General features: G+C 45.8%; 2 protein-coding genes across 2 annotated transcripts; one reads left to right on the forward strand and one right to left on the reverse strand.

Moving 5' to 3' along the window:
• Positions 1-14,006: 14,006 nt before the first annotated feature.
• On the forward strand, positions 14,007-14,567 carry LOC136532532 (uncharacterized). The gene has a single exon (XM_066525119.1). It carries the CDS (start codon positions 14,007-14,009, stop codon positions 14,565-14,567), a length of 561 nt encoding a protein of 186 aa, XP_066381216.1.
• Positions 14,568-17,221: 2,654 nt separating this feature from the next.
• Positions 17,222-19,725, reverse strand: LOC136532533 (uncharacterized). Its single transcript, XM_066525120.1, has 2 exons — positions 18,794-19,725; positions 17,222-18,695 (listed from the first exon to the last, which is right to left on the reverse strand). Exons 1-2 carry the CDS (start codon positions 19,723-19,725, stop codon positions 17,222-17,224), a joined length of 2,406 nt encoding a protein of 801 aa, XP_066381217.1.
• Positions 19,726-20,849: the final 1,124 nt, after the last annotated feature.

A 20,849-nucleotide genomic window follows, 5' to 3' on the forward strand; every position in this document is an offset into this window, starting at 1 on the left:
GAAATTTCATAGCTAGGATTAATGCTAGGTGAAACTTAAGACGTTTAATAGGCATTAGGGGATGTTTCAAGGACACTTAGTGGTTGATTAGTGAGTTACTAGTAATGGATAATTGATTTGTCAGTTACTAGTAACTAATATGGTCTTCATGCCATCATCAACGGGGTTGATTAGTGGGTTACCAGAAATGAACAATTTATATGTCAGTTACTGGTAACTTACATTGTGTTCATGACCATTTATCAATCACTACATCTGTCTCTTCGTGTCCCTGGGGCTACATAAGGCGGCGCTCTCCTCTTGTTCGTGTGCACATGACACAAAACCACGTCTCACCAAGTCGCTGTCGAGTTGCATCCGAGTACTCCCCGTCCCATCCTTTGCGCGCACGGAGATTTGGGAGAGCAGGCCTCCGAAACCGGCGTTTGCATTGGGACACCTGCTCGGGTGTATGCGGGTGATCAGGTTTTTGGGGAGCATCTTTGCGACTGCTCCCCGTCCTCTTCTTCCTCGGAACATCTTCATCTTCTTCCTGGTGGCGCTTCTTCTTTCTCGAATCGGCTTCATCTACTTTCTGGTGGACGTTCGAGAGACGGCAATACGTACATCTTCCTGCATCAACTGTGGTCCGCGACTTCGAGCAACTCACCATGAGTGGGAATGGAGCCACTGGTGCTTTGAGTATGAGTCCCTCCCCTGGGTATATCTCTATTCTCAAATTGGTTAAATTCAATCTTATTTCTGCTATGATCAGTATGTTATTCATGAACATATTTGCTGCTAATATGAGCAGTAGTAAAATTACACACGTGCACATATTTGTCATCATATTTTGCTGTTAATTTTTTGGACTAGTTTTAACATGAAAATACCTAAATTCCTAACAATTGAAAATGCCCCTATATTTCTACTTCTACAATAGGATTTATTTGTTTGACAACTTTCTCATATTTTTTATGGACGGTTCACTTAACAAATCATTTCTAACTAGGTCCGGGAGTATTATAGCTTAACTACCGGCCCTGGAGGGGCGGTTCTATGAAGTAAACTCTGCTCCTAGAATTATATCAATTTCAGCGATGGGTCGGATTAAGATAACCGCCCGCTGAAAATATGATCTCTTCTAGGTGGTTGCTCATGTTGTCAACCTCCTTGAAAATGTGTGATTTATATAAAAAAACTTGACCCACGGGGGTAGGACAGCCCCCGGACATTGTGCTTAAGAAGAAGACCTTCTCACGCGGGTCAAAAAAATCTCCGAACCTTTGCCCCATCCATACACAGTGGCATCGTATCTCCCATAAGACTGGACTAGCCTTAGACCTGTGCTTTGGCGTGGGGCAGACGAGGGGATTTTTTTTAACGTGTAGATAAACTACGCCTCCTCCGGCCAACAAATCCGCCCCCGTGGGGGTTCGAACTCTGGCCGGCTGGAAACATGCCCTATAGAAATTGTAGTGATCAACGAGATACCTAACACTTTATAGTTGATCTTTTTCATTTGAGATCATTTATAGGCCCTCTGGTGTACTACACATGAGACCACTATTTTCTGACCGCCTATATAGTAAAATAGTGGGTTTTGGCGAAAACCATTTGTCACATTATAAAGATATTTTTATAATATACAACTCTTTGGAATTAATTAAGATAATATAGAGGCCGGGTTAAAGTACAATATCCAAGATAGGGTGCATGTCTTAGTGGACTTATTATATTGATATGATTGGAGAAAGTACATAATGAATTCCTTTGCACAATTTTGAGCCATTCATGCATAAAAGAGGAAATATTGCTCTTATGGTATCTTCCGCAACCCCCCCCCCCCCACCCCCCCCCCCCCCCACACCCCCACCCCCAATAATTAGTTAAAAAGAAAAATGAAATTAAATGAAACGAAAAGAAAAGAGTTAATATTGAGTGTTGCAGATTTTATTCTCCCCACCCCACAAGTGGAACTGCTTTGTTTTTTTTTTGTCTTCGTCCATGCTTTTTTCCTCCAAAGTCCAACCATCTGATTGATAGATACTGTCATTTCGCCATTCAATCCGAATCGATCGTCAAGTTGCCGGAGCAACGGCTCATTGGAACGAACCTCTTCTTCAGGAGGAGAAGAGGGAAAATGATCTACGGTTTTGTCGGTGGACGGTGACTCGCGCTTTCACTCTCCCCTGTCCGTGGAGCCCTAGATCGATCAAGCTTTCAGTCTAGCTGTATCTGAATCTACCCGTCGCAGCACTCGATCCCGTGAAAAGAAGTATTCGGAACACGCGCAGCACGCAGGGATGATCCAACACCCAGGAGGCCAGGACCCCAAGTACTAGATAGCGACAGACATGTGAGTCTGTTGTGGTTGAACGATCATGTCGTCGGCCACTCGACCGGTTTAAATTTCCTGACGATACATATTCAGATGACACAACCTTAGTTGCTGGATTGGATGCGATCGATCTCCCTCTTTTCAGAATCAATCATTTAGACATGCATGTGTACTCTCGATTATCTCGATGCTATATATATATATATTACGTCTTGGATCTGCCTAGCTGTCCGAAACGGATGAAAGATTTTCAATCTTGTTGGGTATGCATATATACCACCCACGTACGACAACAGGTGCACATCAATGAAACCAGAACAATCATTTAGGAGGAGGACGACGACTGCTGCTGCCTGCCTCCTGCCCCGAAAACAGGTGCATGCCTGCATGCAATGCACCCACACCCGCTGCATAGGGTGAGGCACAAGGCAAAATTTTTTATATTTTAGTCTTTTTTTTAAGTTTCTCACAAATAGACCCCTGGAGCAAAGATCTCAGAAAATGGACCCTTAGCTCGACGCCATTGATGCTGGCGCCGAGCTAACACGTCTCGACGCCAGCGTCCCTAGCGCCGAGCTCCTGGTCTCGGTAGGTGACATGGTAGGGAGCTCGGCGCCGTAGATCTTGGCGCCGAGCTCGGTGCCAGAGTGGCTGGCGCCGAACTCCCTGCCATTTAACCCTGGCCCAACCTTCCTGCCCGAGCGTTCTTCCTCTTCTTTCTCCTCCCTCTCGGGTTTTTTCTCTCCCCACTTCAGCCTACCTCACAAATCGGCATATTGGAGTTTGGAAACTTTGATTTGATCCGTAAATCTTCGAGAACAAGGTCTCCTCGCTCCCCTCTTAGTTTTTTTCGCATCGATTCGGTATATATTAGTCAGACTAAAATGGACTAAAAACCCTCTCTTAGTCTCTTTTAATCACCAAAACTAAACATCCAGTGACTAAAGTTTAGATCCTGATTTAGATAAATAAAGTTTAGAAGGGGAGGTTCTTAATCAGATCCCACACTAGCTTAGGTAACCCATGCTAGCTATGCATATATAACCCAAGCTAGCTATGCATATATACGATGTATATGGCGCGTGAATGAATGGGTACAGTGCATGCATCCCCTGGTGCAGTGCCCACTACGTACTGCTTTGTTCCCTTGCTTGGATACTTATCCACATCAGCAAAGGCGTGCCTGGCCACGAAAGAGATCCCAAAAATCGTGGCCACATCTTTTTCTTCTCCCGCTTGCGGAGCTAGCTGAGAGCTGCATGCACAAAACCCAGGGCCGCGAACGAACCAAACTCCATCGATGGCTTGCTAGCGGCCAAGCAACAGAATGTGGCTGGCTGCGGAGCATCCATCCCCTTCCCCACAACTCCTCACAGGTACGGTCTCGACAGCACCCCTGGCGGCCCCTAGCTTGCTAGATCTCTATCAGTATGTGTGTCTGCATGCATGTAGCCGGCCGGATGGACCGATCCGTAGTGCAGCCGGAATAAGCTACGACCAAGCCAGCAGCTGTTCACATCAGATCACATGCCATGGCCATGCGGGAGGAGACCAAATCCCGGTGGCCAACCAGCTGGTGGCATGATGCAGCTCGCTAGCTCTCCTTGGACTATTTCCGGCTGATGGCCTTGTGCCCCGAACTTTTTTATAATTTAGTCTTTTTTAAAAGTTTATCATAAATAGATCTCTGGAGGAAAGATTTCAGAAAATGGATCCTTAGCTCGGCGCCATTGATGCTGGCGCCGAGCTAACACGTCTCGGCGCCAGCGTCCCTGGCGCCAAGCTCCTGGGCTCGGTAGGTGACATGGCAGGGAGCTCGGTGCCAGCCACTCTGGCGCCGAGCTCGGCGCTGTAGATCTTGACGCCGAGCTCGGTGCCAGAGTGGCTGGCGCCGAGCTCCCTGCCATTTAACCCCGGCCCAACCATCCTGCCCGAGCGTTCTTCCTCTTCTTTCTCCTCCCTCTCGGGTTTTTTCTCTCCCCACTTCACCCTACCTCACAAATCGGCATATTGGACCTTGGAAACTTTGATTTGATCCGTAAATCTTCGAGAGCAAGGTCTCCTCGCTCCCCTCTTAGTTTTTTCGCATCGATTCGGTATATATTAGTCGGATTTTTTAACGTAATAATCGTCATCACTTATAGTTTCATTATATCCCTCAATATATGTATTATACAACTGTAGGATGATGCCAAGGCGTGGAAAAGCTAGCAAACCTAGGCGCATGTAGTTATATTATGGGTTCATTGTTGTGCATCAAATGGGAAACCCTAGGTTTAGGGTTTAATGTTAACTACTTCGGTTCTTAGAAAGAAATTGGTTGTATTGTAGTTATGGTTCTCATTGATATTTATTTGTGATGTTTTGATTTATATTTGTTAAATTACATCCGTTTTGTTAAATGCAAGTAATGTTTCAGGAGGAGTTTTGGCGAAAACGGGGTCGTCCTCGAGAATTATACCCCGACGCGTCTAGCAAAGATGCCCCCGTCCCTCCTGACCTCCCTGTCCCTAACTGTGACTGTGGTTTCCTGGCCCATGTTTTTCAACCGAAACATCCGGACACAGCGGCGCGTTGCTTCTATACATGCAGTCGTTTTAATGTAAGAAATTATTTTCACTATCCTTTTTCTTTATTTGTGTAAGTATGGTACTAATATTTTGTTGGAATCTCGTTGTGTAGGACTATAAGATGTGCTTTTTCTTTCAGTGGATCGACAGTGCAGACAAGTTTGATCCTAGGTACCTCCTTTTTGATGATTGGTTTAGAGGGAGACATCCACGTGAGCACTTCAAGCGGTGGGTTCCACCCCCTAACCCTCCGCCAATGATTGCTAAGGAGAAGCACCTAGCCGTAGTTAGATGACTCGAGGAACCTTCTCTATGCGATTGTGGAGATCGAGCTGTGATAAACCCTGAGAATACATTGGAGTTTGTGTGTCCAAACAAGCATGAAGTAAGTGCAAAGTGTATGTGTTGAAATATTGAGCTATATGTGTTCATGTACTAATGTCTACTTATTTAGGTGTTTTCAATGGCGAAGTGTTATTTCAAGAAGTGGTTGTATGGTCCTAAGAACTAATGGCCGGAAGAACCGTGAAAGGTTAAGGAAAAGAAGAAAGAAAGGGTAATTTACAAAGCACCTCCTGTCATGTGCGAATGTGGTGTTAAATCCAACTATGGCCTAGTCCCTTCGGAGCTTGGAATAGGACATTATTGTGGTCATATGGTTGAGTATGATGAGGTTGGTTATTTTTGTGGTAAACATGAAATTGTATTTTGTTTCTTTTGCAAAGACATATATGATATAATTTTTTGTTTGAACAGAGCACTAGGAAATGCAGGTGGGAATATTATGATGGTCAAGCTAAGTTCTTGGATGAACTGAAGAAGAGGCAAGTAATTGCATGAAAGACGGGATATGGACCTGACTACGTCAAACTATTCGTTAAACATCACAAAGAAAAGACGCGTGAGTTTGCTAGACAACGCGGTATTTATAACCCGATCGATGTTGGGCTTAACAAATGGGGATTGGAGAGACGGATGACGTTAGAGAAGGAGAGGGCACGGAATGAGGCAAGGGAGGAGGCAAGAGTACAGATGCAGGTCTTGAACGAGCATGTTGTTGCATTATGTGCCAGTGAGTGCTTGAAAGCATTTTTTTCGTTGCCTGATTTTAAATATAATATAATCGCGTTGCTAACTAATTGCATTTCATACATGAAGAGATTGGTTGCAGCGAGGAATATGCCGCAGAGCTGGCTCGGGCAAGGTATGAGGATAAGAAGTTAGATGAGCATAGATCGTGAGTTGGTCGCATCGTTCAATCACCGATTGTGTTGTCTGATGAGAGGGACGAGGATGAGGACGACACTGGCAGACTGAGTGAGCTCATTGCTCTAGCAGAGGTGGGCTTGCAGGCACAGGAGGCCGAGGACAATACTGGTAGACTGAGCAAGCTCATCGCTCTAGCAGAGGCGGGCTTGCAGGTGGAGGAGGTTGAGGAAGACACTGGCAGACTGAGCGAGCTCATCGGTCTAGCAGAGGCAGGCTTACAGGCGGAGGAGGATGACGACGCGTTCTTCACTCAGGCCGCAGCGGCCGTAGATGAAGCAGAGGCTGCTTACTACAGGCGACAGGCATGCCAGAGCAAAGCAGGTGAGCCTAGCCATAGCAATAGGGTTATAGTAGAGGATTGGTACTCAGATAATGAGTTGCTTACTCAGTATGTTTTAGACTAAGGATTTGGAAGTGCATTTGCCCCTATGTGTACTGTCGGCATGTACTTCTAGTATTATTATGTTGTTTAATGTGACATAGTATTGAACTTTTCATTATATGGTTGTTTTCATTTTTATGGTCTCAATATTCCGCTTAATGTTACAGACGTATTGAAATGTGAACACGTGCTGCAAATAAAACCTAACGACGTACGACATTATATAATTCAATACACGAAACACATAAAATGGCATGTAAGAACATGTACCGAACCTGGATACAGAGTGTGAAAAACACATAGATGTGGCATGTAAAAAAAATAAAGTTATCCTAGTAGTGTGGCCACATAGCAAATTATGCTGCACCTTCTCCATAGTAGCCTCCCGTTGTTGTTGTTGGTGGTGGCGGGGGTGACGGGGAGGCCCCTTGTTCTTGTGGTTAGGGCAGGTGCAATATGGATCATTACAGAGTGTCTCATGTGAATCGGCACCATTGTTGTTGTCGTCCTGTCCATCGTCCTTGTAACCGTTGCTAACTTCCCTTTCTAGATCAAAGATACGGTACTGTAGGTAGTAGATGTACTCCGCATGTGGATAAATAGATCGAGGATCGACCCACCTACTAAACCCACAATTTTCTTCAGCCAAGGAAGACTACAATAAATATGTCGTGTAAGTTATATACAAGAGAAACATATTGAAGAAACAAATAGTAATAGCAATTACCCATGCTCGCGGGAATTTGAAGAAAACGGCGACCTCCATCTATTCCCTCGGTGAACATCTACACTAGGTAGTCCTCACCATGCATGCATTTTGGCCACTTTTCTTTCCTTTTATCGTATCCGCTCAGTGGTGCCTCTTTGGTGAACTCACTTTTGCTCTCAACTGGGAACCTCTCATAAAGAGCTTCCTCAAAGAAATCGGGACCAAGAGGACCCTCCCACCTAATGGTAGTTCCCTTCCCCTTTTCTCTCCCTCTGGATGACTCTCCAGACATTGGTACTACAACGAAAGAAAATGCTGAGGAGTGTTCTTCTTCCTTGTTGTGTGTGTGAATGAGAGGGAGTGAGTGGTTATTTATAGGTTGAGAGGAGGAATGGAGGCCTCTCAATGTGCCATGTCAGCGATCCGTGTGCCTCTTCACCTCAGCCCTTGGATCAAACTAGTCATAAGATGGATGGTGGAGATAGAGTGGAGTTGTGCTTCCTTGCATGCCAGTACTATGTCAGTGATGTGATAAATCGCTGTTGTCCTTGTATCTGAAAAGTCTATTTTTATTGTCTAAAAAGCATAGAATCGTTCACTATTGCTTGATAACCCTAGATTCATTTACAAAGCGTATGTATGATACGTTTGGATTATACATGTTCTAATAAATTTATAGTTAATCTGTGTACTACATTTGTGCCTTTTTAGCAGTGTAGTATGATTAATGATTCACAGAAAAATTTGCAAGAGTTTTCCTTGTTTTAGGAGCATCCACAGTTACAAACAGAGACATCATTATATATTCCAAACATTTAATCATCCAAGGAGTAAAATGCAACCACAACGAACATCACAACCAACATAATATGTCCTGTACAGTCCAAATAGTCCACAATGTCCATACAGTCTCAAATAGTTACAGAAAAGTAAATACAAAATCCATAATAGTGCATACTAACAACTACCACATCCCTCACTGCCTCCTACTCTTGCCCTTACCCTTATGACTGAGAGCACTCGTACCTGGAGTGTAAGGGTCACACGAACGGCATCGCCTAGTGCCTAGAGGTGGTGTAGGATGAGTCGAGGGAGCATCATCGAGCTAAGAGGGGCCAAGCTCCTCGTGCCTCTTGTCCACGTCGTCGTCATCGTCGTCTTCCTCGTCCTCGTCCCCTGTAGCTGCTTGGCTAGAGGAACCCAAGCCTCCTCTACCTGCGGAAGGAACATACATGTCTTGCATCGTGTCTGTCCTGCAACCACAACAACCAGCCACACGGCGTAGACGACGTGGCAGCCTCTGTTGTACAAAACTATGTTAACTCAAACAATCTAACGTATTAATGATATGTTTGAAAGAATATTTTTAATCTTACATCCAGGAAGCCAAGCATGTAGTCGTCCCTGACTCTCGACCGAATGCGCTCAATCTCTTCAACTGAGCATTTGAGTGTATTGCCCTGCAACAAAGTTCTCAGTAATAATACTTCTGAACAGATAGCAATATGTTTTGTTTTCTTTTGTACAAGAATCTAACCTATTATAAGGGTGATACGGCTCGAAAGTGGCACAAACTAAAATAGATAACTCCTAATGTCAGTCCAAGAACACCTAATGTACTGTTGTGCAACTTAACGTAGAAAAATAAGGCAATTGGCTTACCACTCTGTCCAAGATCAGTCCTGCCTCCACCTGCACGAGTCGATTGGTCGTACGCCGTGTCTTCATCGTTGGAGGACTCGATGTCAGCGTAGTTATCTTCTATCCACTATACCCTCAGCCTACAACATGTCGCACGCTGGTACCAAGCTTGGTACCGCCTGAACTCACGGTTCGTGTGCGGCTTGTTGTTGTCGTCCACGTTGTCGTGCATCTCCTCCCATTGCTCAATGAAGGACTGGTGGTGCCTCTCCCAGTCAAAAATCTTATTGTTCTTCTAACGATCCAACCTGCATGTATGTCATCGTTACTTGAATTCATATACATGTCACCATATTAATATAAATGGACCATCACGAGACATTTGAAATATCAAAACACTTACTTGTGTAAGTCAACGCCAGTCGAGAACAGAGCCATAGGCCAAAGCTGTCTCACTCCAAATTGGCGTGCAACCCTATCTAGCAGGTGAAACTCAACAGCATAGAAGCAGATTAGAGGGCACCTCATCCTATAGAAGTCGTCGTCGAACCCACAAACATTGCTCAACTGAAAAGGGAGTGCGTCCTCTCCACCGTACGGCTCCCACTCCACTAGCAACATGTCCAAACAAGATGTTAGAAGGTATACTAATCCTTTTCAAACTAGCATGGAAAATAAAATTTACTTACACTAGACACCATCAACGTGTCTAGCTCATTCGTGAACTCAATGTACGCCTGGTCTAACCTCGCGTATGGAACCCTGACTTGGTCCCAAAGGTACGCCCACGTCGGCTGCCGACTTGGAGGTTGACCTTGGAACCACTCACGATGAGCCAGAACCTCTGGACGACCAACTAGAAGATGAGCCCACATCCACAGCTGTAACAGGTACACGCATCCACCAAGTGACGGGTTGGACGAAGATCGACGACACCCCTCGCACAGTTGCCGGTATAGAAAACACAAGACTATAGAGCCCCGGTTGTAGTGACCCGCCTGGTCCCAGTCACTGAGGCAGTGGATTCACATCCAGGACGCACTGTCACCCATGGCATCAGGGAAGAGAACGTAGGCAAATAGGTGTAGGATCCACGCCCTGCAGTAGTACCCAACTGTCTCCTCATCTGCCTCCTCAGGGCACTGTGCGAACTCTTCCTATTGCCAGGAGATGGGAACTCCAGAAGTGCGAGCCCCTTGCTCGCCAAGCTCATGCCCAAGGAAGGCCTCCACTCATGTTCTCTAGCCCTCTGACCTGCACTGCCCGGTGACTGGGTAGCCGTGAATTCTTAGGCCTAGCATCTTCTGACAGTCCTGGAGTGTGACTGTCATCTCCCCGAAAGGTAGGTGGAAGCTGTGAGTCTCCGGCCACCACCTATATTTTAAGACAAAGCAAGATTACTTGCCAAAAAGTCAATCGCATGAACAAATGGCCATGAATGGAGGCAATGATTCAATTTAATACCTGTCAACCAACGCAGTTATGGCCACTGAGTTGAACTTGGGCAACCCACGATGGACCTGAAAAGAGATGACATCTAGGCCAGCTCTTTGCAGGAAATGAGTGTATCTGTCATCGTACCACATGTCCAAGAACCCACTGTGGGTTCTAGGACGAAGGAGTAGAAGGTCCTGCATCGAATAAAACATAGTCTCCTGTTACTTCACGAACACATGTACGCTCACCAAATTTTGAACAAAACTTATAGATTATTACCTGCCCCAATGCTATGAGACATCCTCGGTGGATCGCCTCGTACGTCGGGTCAAGCAGGTGGAATTGCTCCATCCTAGAAAAAAAGTGAATGAATTAGAATTTCAATATACAATAAAACATGAACCTAGAAATGTATAAGTAATTGACACAAATACAAGCATAAATTGAGATATGCATAATTAATTAAATAAATATGACAAATATAAAATAATAAAATCAACCAATAGTCGCACCTCACTAATCTACCAATGGCAACTTCGTGAATTGTGGCCAAGTCTACCGCACTTGCCGCACTCGTACTGCTCGGGGTCAGTAACAAATAGAGTTCCTCTCCCACGCCTCGTTCTTCTAGGTGTCTGATCCATAACCATCATGTGCCTCATCCTCTGCCTTGATCCACGCTTGTTGTAATGGTAAGCTGGATCCGCAATGTACTTCGGCCCATCATATGGAGGCCACTCTCCAGGGTCCCGGAAAGGCATGAAGCGGGGGCTCCATGTGTGCACAAGCATGTCGACACTGAACTCGTGAGGTATCCTCCTCTCGATATTATAGTTGCGATGCCTAGCTGCTGCCACCAAATGAGAACATAGAAAGTGGTACTGCCTTGGTTTAGCACAAGTGCACTTGAAATCTTGGAGGACAACCACATGTATCCTCGACTCTCAGACCTCGCCGTCGAACGTTGTACCACCCGTATGCTCGACCTGATAAGTCCCTATGGCGTGGTCAAAGTATGTAACCTCATGTGTGCCAGCCCTTTCTCTTGTCTTCTCTAGGTGTGCCTTTGGTTTTGGAGCCCATATCTCTCCATCACTCCGCAACTACAATGCATGGGCGTGTCTATTGTTGAACTAGGCAACAAGCTTATAGAAGGTGAATTGAACAATTGCATTCATGGGCATACCACGTATCTCCAATAGCAACTTATTGAATGACTCCGCCATGTTGCTGCACTGAAACTCATACCTCCATCCACCAGCGTCGTGAGCTCTCATCCATTTCTCCAAATCCATCATCAAACATGTGAGCCATTGTCTACCTTCTGCATTTGATGCGGTTCTGACCTACTCTAACTTTTCCTAAAAGTACTTGTCCTCAAGCTATCGAGCAGCCTCCTAGAACAGATCAAAGTTGCCCTTCACACCATCCTTCCAGAGTAAATTCTCGGCAAGGTGCCGAGTACACCAACGATGGTGCAAAGGTGCATACCCCTCTATCTGCTCTCGCGTGGCATTAAGTATGCCCTGGTGCCTATCAAATATGACGCCAACCTCCATACCAGGCCCAACCACGTGTATCCGGACTAGCCTCAAGAACCATCCCCAACTATCATTGTTCTCCTTCTCAACCAAAGCAAATGCCAAAGGAACCAACTTGTTGTTCGCATCATAGGTTATGGCTATAAGAAGTGTGCCCTGGTATTTGCCAATCAAGAATGTACCATCAATGGAGAAGACGGGACGACAGTGCCTAAAGGCCTCGACACACTGAGGGAAGCACTAGAAAGCACGGAAGAATATCTGCCTCCCATCCTTCCATGCATTTGGTTTTGGGATGTACTCATAATGCATGCCTAGATTCACCGCTTTGATTGCATTGAAAAGAACTGGCAGCTGCTCATACCCATCCTCCCAGTCCCCATATATCATCTTCCACGCTCGCTGCTTAGCCCTCCATGCTTTACCATAAGTTATAACATAACCTCCATACAACGCCTCAACGGTCCTGATAATTGTCCTCACCTCCATGTTGGGTTCTCCCTGCAAAATTCCCATCAACCGCTTGGCAATGAGGGTAGATGTCAACTGTCGATGCCTTAGTGTCAGCTCATGGTCAGCACAATTGTGTGGCCCGACAACTTTTGTGATCTTCCATTTTCCGGTTACCTGTTGCTTCCTTGCACAAACCCTTCATGGATAGCGTTCCTTGTCACACACAACTGTGTAACGGCGCTCTGCATATGAATGTAATACCTTGTAAGGTCTCTTTCGTATCACTGCAAAAGCCTGCAACCACCTCTTCAAAGCAGGGAGGTCATTGAACACCCTCCCATTCTCAATTACCATGTTAGGACCGGCCTCAGGAGCTTCTAGGAGCTCATCATCACGTCCCTCTGCAAACGCCTGATCGAAATGAGCAAGATCGCTGAACTCATGAACTCTGGGATCACAACGGCCGAGAAAGATACGCCTCATCATCTCAACATCACTCTCTGTCAGCTCTCCAACAGGGCGATCATCATCAGAATCAAGAGCCCTAGCCATCTCATATGACTCCGAATCATGCATAATTTCAACACTATTGGAGCTACAGAATCCATCTCCAAAGTGCACTTGCGCAGCAACAGGGGGCACATCCACATTCTTAGGAATGTCTCCTGCAACATCAGTAGAGAAATGAGGAAAGAATGAAAGAAATAGATGTAAGGAACGGGGTAAGCTCCCAAAAACCATGTGGTTAAGACACTTACTCTGATGATTCTGTGTCAAAAGGATCTCATAAGGAGGATCTGCCACGGAAACATGAGTCTGACAACCATCTCCAACTACCGCATTAGGGGCAGATTGAGCATCGGGAACCATAGGTGCAATCTCCACATGCAGATAAGGTTCCAGAACGGGAGGGTCGATGTGTGCCTGATGATCCATTGCTAGGGTAAACCCATGAGGGATGGGATCAACTAACACCCGACGCACAACCACATCCAAATATTGCAGCTGGCTCTTCATAGCCGATCTCACATAGTTCTCCCACTGATCCGCACAACCAATTGAGATCATTCGCCTAAAGATGTTGGGAGGAGAACCTAGGTGTAGTACACCATCAACTGCAATGCCATCATCTCCAAGGCAATGCAGCTCTTCCCAAGCCCTTGCAATCATCTCACTAAATGAAGGCCTATCATTGAATAACACAGGCACGCTTTGCATGTCAACAAACTCAACATATCCATAGCGATCACTTTCAACGGTGCCTCCATGATATATGGTCACTAGGTTGTCCATCTAGTTCAAACACGTAACGAAACACATGTCCTTTAGTCCAAATTAGACGATAGATAGTACCTAATAAGTACTTTCTAACTACAAACTAAGTAAATAAGATAATAACTACGTATATATATACAATGTACTCACTAAATAGTTAGATCATATTTAGTTAACTAAATATGTAACTACATATCTAAGTAGCTATCTAACTATATCTATGTACCTATGTATCTATGTTTATATCTATCTATATATATATCTCACTAGATCACTAACTAAATCAACTACCTAAGTCATCACATTAACTAGTAAATAATAAATGTCAACTAAGTAGGTACATTGCATATTCATAATTTTTACCTTTCCAACGACTGATCCGCGGACGTCGACGGAGTCGCAGCGGATGATGGGCGTGGGTCAGGCCGACGATCCGGGCCAGCGGTGGCACGGCCGGCCGCTGCAGGTGGCGGGGTCGGCGGTGGCGCGGTCGACGATAGCAGTGGCGCGCGGCGGGCGTGGGATGCCCGGGGCTCCGCGCGGCGTGTTCGGCTCGACGGGCGTGGGAGGCACGGCGGCCGTGGCCGAGGACGGCGGTGGAGGGCGGCAAGGCGGGGCGAGGCCAAGGCGAGGAGAGGGCGCAGCGCGGGCGCAGGAACCGGCGAGGGGACCGGGGCGCGGGCGTCAGCCGTGGGCAACGGCGCTGCGCGGGGGTGTGGCGCGGCTGCGGGGTGCGGCACTCCTACACACCGAGGCGCAGCGGCCGCGGGGCGCGGGCAGTCCGCGGTGGCACGGCGCGGGGCGGCCTCGGGGCGGCCGCGGTGGCGCTCGGCGGGATCGGGGCGCGGGCGCGGCGCGGGCAAGGGCGCGGGCGCGGGCGAGGGCGGCCGGCGGCGGCGGCGGCGAAGCTCGGCTCTGCTCTGCTAGGGCGAGAGAGGGAGAGGAAGAGAGGCGTGGGGCCCATTGGTAATGAAGGCTCGGCGCCAATATCTACGGCGCCGAGCTCGGCGCCAGCGCCTCTTGCCATATCACCTACCGAGCCCAGGAGCTCGGCGTCAGGGACGCTGGCGCCGAGACGTGTTAGCTCGGCGCCAGCATCAATGGCGCCGAGCTAAGGATCCATTTTCTGAAATCTTTCCTCCAGAGGTCTATTTATGATAAACTTTTAAAAAACGGCTAAATTATAAAAAAAATTCGGGGCACAAGGCCATCAGCCGGAAATAGTCCAAGGAGAGCTAGCGAGCTGCATCATGCCACCAGCTGGTTGGCCACCGGGATTTGGTCTCCTCCCGCATGGCCATGGCATGTGATCTGATGTGAACAGCTGCTGGCTTGGTCGTAGCTTATTCCGGCTGCACTACGGATCGATGCGAGGTCCATCCGGCCGGCTACATGCATGCAGACACACATACTGATAGAGATCTAGCAAGCTAGGGGCCGCCAGGGGCGCCGTCGAGACCGTACCTGTGAGGAGTTGTGGGGAAGGGGATGGATGCTCCGCAGCCAGCCACATTCTGTTGCTTGGCCGCTAGCAAGCCATCGATGGAGTTTGGTTCGTTCGCGGCCCTGGGTGTTGTGCATGCAGCTCTCAGCTAGCTCCGCAAGCGGGAGAAGAAAAAGATGTGGCCACGATTTTGGGGATCTTTTTCGTGGCCAGGCACACGCCTTTGCTGATGTGGATAAGTATCCAAGCAAGGGAACAAAGCAGTACGTAGTGGGCACTGCACCAGGGGATGCATGCACTGTACTCATTCATTCACGCGCCATATACATCGTATATATGCATAGCTAGCTTGGGTTACCTAAGCTAGTGTGGGATCTGATTAAGAACCTCCCCTTCTAAACTTTACTTATCTAAATCAGGATCTAAACTTTAGTCACTGGATGTCTAGTTTTGGTGATTAAAAGAGACTAAGAGAGGTTTTTAGTCCCTTTTATTAACATTTTGGTGACTAGTTGGCTAAATCTCGTTTAGTCCCATTTACTCATAGTATTTGAGTAAAAAGTAACTAAATAGGACTAGATTTAGCTAACTAAGCTTTAGGAGGTGCTAACCGCCCTAACTCAAATGCGAGCTAGCTATATATAAATATTTTGGTTTCCACGGATAAGATGGCTTTAATTTGTTTCCAAAAAGGATTAATACTAAATAAAAAATGCAGGGATGGACGACAATGCGATCAAGCACAGCCGTGTGCAGGACAACTAGAAAATATCCAATCCCCAGATCATTTTGTTGGTACGAGAATCGGGAATATATATCGCATATACGTATGAACAAACTCAACTGCCCATGCTCATTATGCACAGTCGCAAAATTGCCAATTGTTTGCCATCACCATCATATATAATAAAAAGTACTTATATTTTAAAAAAAACAAAGGTCGCACATTTTGTGTCAAGTTGTTCATCTTTTTATAGTAGCAATTGTTTTTTCTATATATACCAGATATATTATGTCGCATTTTTTATTAAGTTTTTCTTAAAAAAATCAAGGTCAAACTAAGAGCCTCTCCCATGCTGCTGCTGCTGGAGGATGTCAGCTGAATTAATAACTCGGTTTTGTTGCTTCAAGTAGTTGTTCTGGCCGCAACAATGTGTTGGAATTCAGGGGCTAAAGTTTAGTAGATATTATATTAGGTATTTTGATACTAATTAAAAAGATTAAATATGAACCTAATTAGACTAAATAGATTCATCTTATAAATTAATCTTAATCTGTACAATTAGTTTTATAATTAGTTTATATTTAATACTCTAAGTTAGTATCAAATATCTTACGCGACAGGGACTAAATTTTAGCGAGAACCAAACACCCCTCGGCATGAATACTTTTCTCTTACAATTGGTTGGCTGCGGGCAAAAATCAAGACGTGGCGCATAAAAAACGAGCTTTTAATCACTGGTGCATGCAAAAATGCTTTGTCATCAGTCACATGACTTGAATGCTCGGCATAAAAGCTCATCGGAACCCGGATACTAGTAAGGAGTATTAAATATATATTAATTACAAAACCAATTACATAGGTGGAGGCTAATTTACAAGACGAATTTTTTAAGCTTAATTAATCCGTCATTAGCATATGTTTACTGTAGCATCACGGTGTCAAATCATGGACTAATTAGGCTTAAAAGATTCATCTCGTAAATTAGTCACAAGTTGTGCAGTTAGTTTCGTAATTAGTCTATATTTAATACTCCATGTATATGTCCAAACATTCGATTTGACTGGAATTTTAGAAGCTCTTGTAGAAACCAAACCGACCCTAACTGGCCCAGCTCAAAAACGCGAGAACGCCTTACAAGGCTGCCCGGAGAGAGTACGAAACTTCCGGCGCAAACGCGAGAACGCCTTAGCACACCCGCAGTAGTATTAGTTATTTATTGGCTCTAAGCTAACTTTTTCAATAGTGCTAGCTTTTAGCAATAACTTATAGTATAATCAGTGGCGGAGGACGAAAAAAATTTAAGGTAGGGCAAAGTTGATAACATATATAGTAAAGTAATATCTCTCAAAATGGTTCATTAGACATTGTGATAGCGAAGCACAAAGTACAAGCATTTAGGATATAAAGAACTATAGAAAATACAAGTAAAGTCAACTAACCATGTGACGATGAAGCTTCAGTCACGCCTAGGCGGCCTAGGCAATTGCATTTGCCTATCTTTCTTGTTTTGAAATATATTCTTGATCTTCTCAAGATCAATTCCTTTGAATATTTCTCGCTCAATGTAGCACACCATTAAGTAATTGAGCCAATCATCAGACATCTTGTTGCGCAATTCTGTTTTGATAATCTTCATAGCTGAAAAGACCCTTTCAACTGATACCGTCGCTACCGGTAGTATCAATGCCAATTCAATTAGACGATAAACTGATGGGAAAACAGTATGTCTATCAAGTTCAACCATTTTTACAGCTAGACTTGCCAGATCATGACAATCTCTAAACTCCTCAATTCTTCTCACATGAATAATAAATAACTCAAGTTGATCTTTTATACCCTTCTTTTTGAAATAGGAGAAATCATCAGAATATATCTCAGTAAGCCGAGCAAGCTTGTGCACATCAAATTTAGAGAATGAATCTCTCGGGTTAAGACAAGAAAAACAAACAAGCAACTCTGAAGATACCTCATTAAACCGTTGATCAAACTCTGTGGTAATAGCATCTATAGCAGCATAGAAGATATCAACACGAAAATAATGGTCTTGAGTGATGTTGTTCTTGCCCCCTTTTCTTGATCTTCCAAATCTTGGTACTGCTTCATTCATATTTGGTATTGGGATATCATTTTCACTGCAAAATTTTGTGGCTTCCTGTAATAGTGGCTCCCAACCATCATTCCTCAAATTCATCAAACGTGTTTTCACATCAATAACCAAAGACATGGCTTGAACAATATTTTGATCCTTCCTTTGCAAGATAAGAGAGAGCTCATTTGTGATGCGCAAGATTTGCAACATCATCTTCATGATGAACACAAAGCTAAAAGACTCCATGATTTCCACTAAACCTCCTGCCCTACTTGGATTACGCTCATCTTGATACACAATTTGTAGAACTTCAATTACTGAATCCCACATTGATTCAATACGAAGTAATGTCTTGTAATGAGAACCCCATCTTGTATCTCCAGGTCTAGCCAAGGATGTTGCTTGATGTTTCCCTCTTCCTGTGGAAATCTCTCCACTGCTCAACTTGCCTAAAAGAATCCTGCGCTGCTTATCTAGCAGTAAATCCTTCCTCTTGCAAGATGAAGTAGTGGTGTTCACAATCAAGGCCACATAATCAAAGAAATCCTCCATAGATGAACAACATCTTGAGATGGAAACAACTACCAACTGCAATTGATGAGCAAAGCAATGGACATAGAAAGCATATGGGTTCTCATCACGAATAACCTTCTGAAGGCCATTAAATTCTCCTCTCATATTAGAAGCACCATCATACCCTTGCCCTCGTAGATTTGCAATGTGTAACCCATGCTCACCAAGTACTTCAACAACTGCTGTCTTCAGTGCTTCTGAGGTTGTCTCCTTAACATGCTTAATACCTAAAAATCTTTCAATCACTTTTCCTTTCTTGTTCACAAACCTACAACATAGATATTATAATCTGATTAGCTAATTTTAACATTAACAATTATATAATCAATTACAATAACAATTAACATTATATAATCAATTACTTACCTCACAACCACAGCCATTTGTTCTTTGACAGATATATCACGCGATTCGTCTATAAGAATGGAGAAAAGACAACCCGCCATCTCTTCCTTTATTGCTTTGGTGACCTCAATTGCACAACACTCTGCAAGTTCTTTTTGAATTGTTGGGGAAGTCATCTTGGCATTTTTGGGACATGTCTCATCAAATGCAAGCCTCACTTGTTCATTCCTTTCTTTATACCAATCAAGAAACTCTAGAAAATTCCCCTTATTCAAAGAAGCAAGGGACTCATCGTGTCCACGGAATAGTTCACCTTGCAATGTGAGCAAACTCACAATACCCAATGATGTATCCAACCGAGTTTCATATTTGATTAGTGCATCTTTTGTATGTTTGTCAACCTTATGTTTCACACTTGTTCTTTGATTTTTGAAATCTTCATATGCTGTCTTACACTGATTGTGGATTTTTCCATCATGTTTTGGAAGCGCCAAATATGCATTCTTCCAATTGTTAAACCCCAATGTTGTAAAGACATCATATCCAAATTTGTCATCGATTCGATCACGCTTGAAAAGATAACAATGAAAACAATAGGCCCTATCCTTCTCCACACTGTATTCAAGCCAAGGATGTTGCTTGAACCAACTTTTCTGAAAGCATCTTTTCTTATTTGTTTTAGGGAAATTATAACCAATTGGTTGAGTCGGACCCTTATCTATGAAAGCCCTTCTAACTTCGGATCTAATGTTGATAGAAAATTGATCAATCGGTATACGAAGCCCCGGATCAGTGATAACGTGACCCGGATTGAACTGAGTTATAATACCTTCCCCATCAGTTTCAATCTCCTCTTCATCTTGTAATCCTACCATTTCATTTTCCATCTCCTCTTCAACTGCAGCGACAGCTTGTTCATACTCATCTGAGTCACAGTCAAAGTCATCTTCCATATTAATATTTTATAATTCCCTGTGTTTCAAAATCAACCAAAGCAAATTAATTTGAAAACCAAATGATTGAATAATAACAATGGGAAAACAAAAAAAGTATCAGAGAGTTGGATGACTTACTGCGTATGTGCTGAGATGCGACCTGCGTCCTGCGACTGCAAACTGTCAGTGCGACAGTGCCGAAGGCTTCGTCTCAACGTCGGTGATCGCCGGCTTGCTGTGCGCAGGGAGGCGAGGGGAGGGAGACGCCTGCACCCTGACCCCATGCGCAGGCACGTGAGGAGAGTAGCTCGGCGGACTGGGTGGAGAGAGACGCGGACGCTACGATAGGACAAGACGCGGATCGCGACACTGCGACAGGAGGTGGCGCGCACAAGGTCCCCTCGAGCTCTGCAGCCGACGGTGCTTGGCGGCGGCCGCACGAGCACCACGGGAGGTGGAGTGCGAGCTCCCCGCGAGCTCTACAGCCGGCGGCGCTTAGTGGCAGCCGCACGAGCACCGCGGGAAGCCAGATGGCCGGCCGGTCGTGCTGGGCATCTCTGCGTTGTGAAGGCACCAGTATGAAGTATCTAAGATGCGTTCTCGTAGCATGGAGTTCGGAGCTATGACCGGCTGCGCTCGTGCTTCTTGGTTCGCTGCGCTCGCGATGTTGGGCGCGCGACGTCCCGCAGCGGCGCTAGGCGGCGGCGAGTTCGTGCGGCGGACCCGGAGGCCACGCGAGATCCCACTAGTGGCCGCGTGAGATCCCCGACGAAGGCCGTGCGAGGTCCGCGGCGGCCACGCGAGCTCCCCGTCGGCGTCCACGGCGTCCGCACGAGTCTGCGCGTTCGGCGTCTGCGCGAATCCACAGCGTCCTCGCCAGCTCCCCACCAACGTCTGCGCAATCTCCTCGCCGACGGCCGTGCGTGGTCCACGGCGGCTGCGCGAGTCCACGGCGTCCTCGCGACCTCCCCACACGTGTCTGCGTGTGCTCGTCGCCAGCGGCGGCCACGCGAGCTCCCATCCAGGGGCCGTGCGAGGTCCGCGACGGCCCTCTCCATGGCGGCTGCGGTCTCCACGGCAGCGCGCCCACCGGCGGCGGCGCGAGCGTGGCGGCCGCACGAGGCTCCCACCGGCGGCGCACA

This window comes from Miscanthus floridulus, unplaced genomic scaffold, assembly GCF_019320115.1.
Source record: "Miscanthus floridulus cultivar M001 unplaced genomic scaffold, ASM1932011v1 fs_647_6_7, whole genome shotgun sequence".
NCBI classification, from domain to species: domain Eukaryota; kingdom Viridiplantae; phylum Streptophyta; class Magnoliopsida; order Poales; family Poaceae; genus Miscanthus; species Miscanthus floridulus.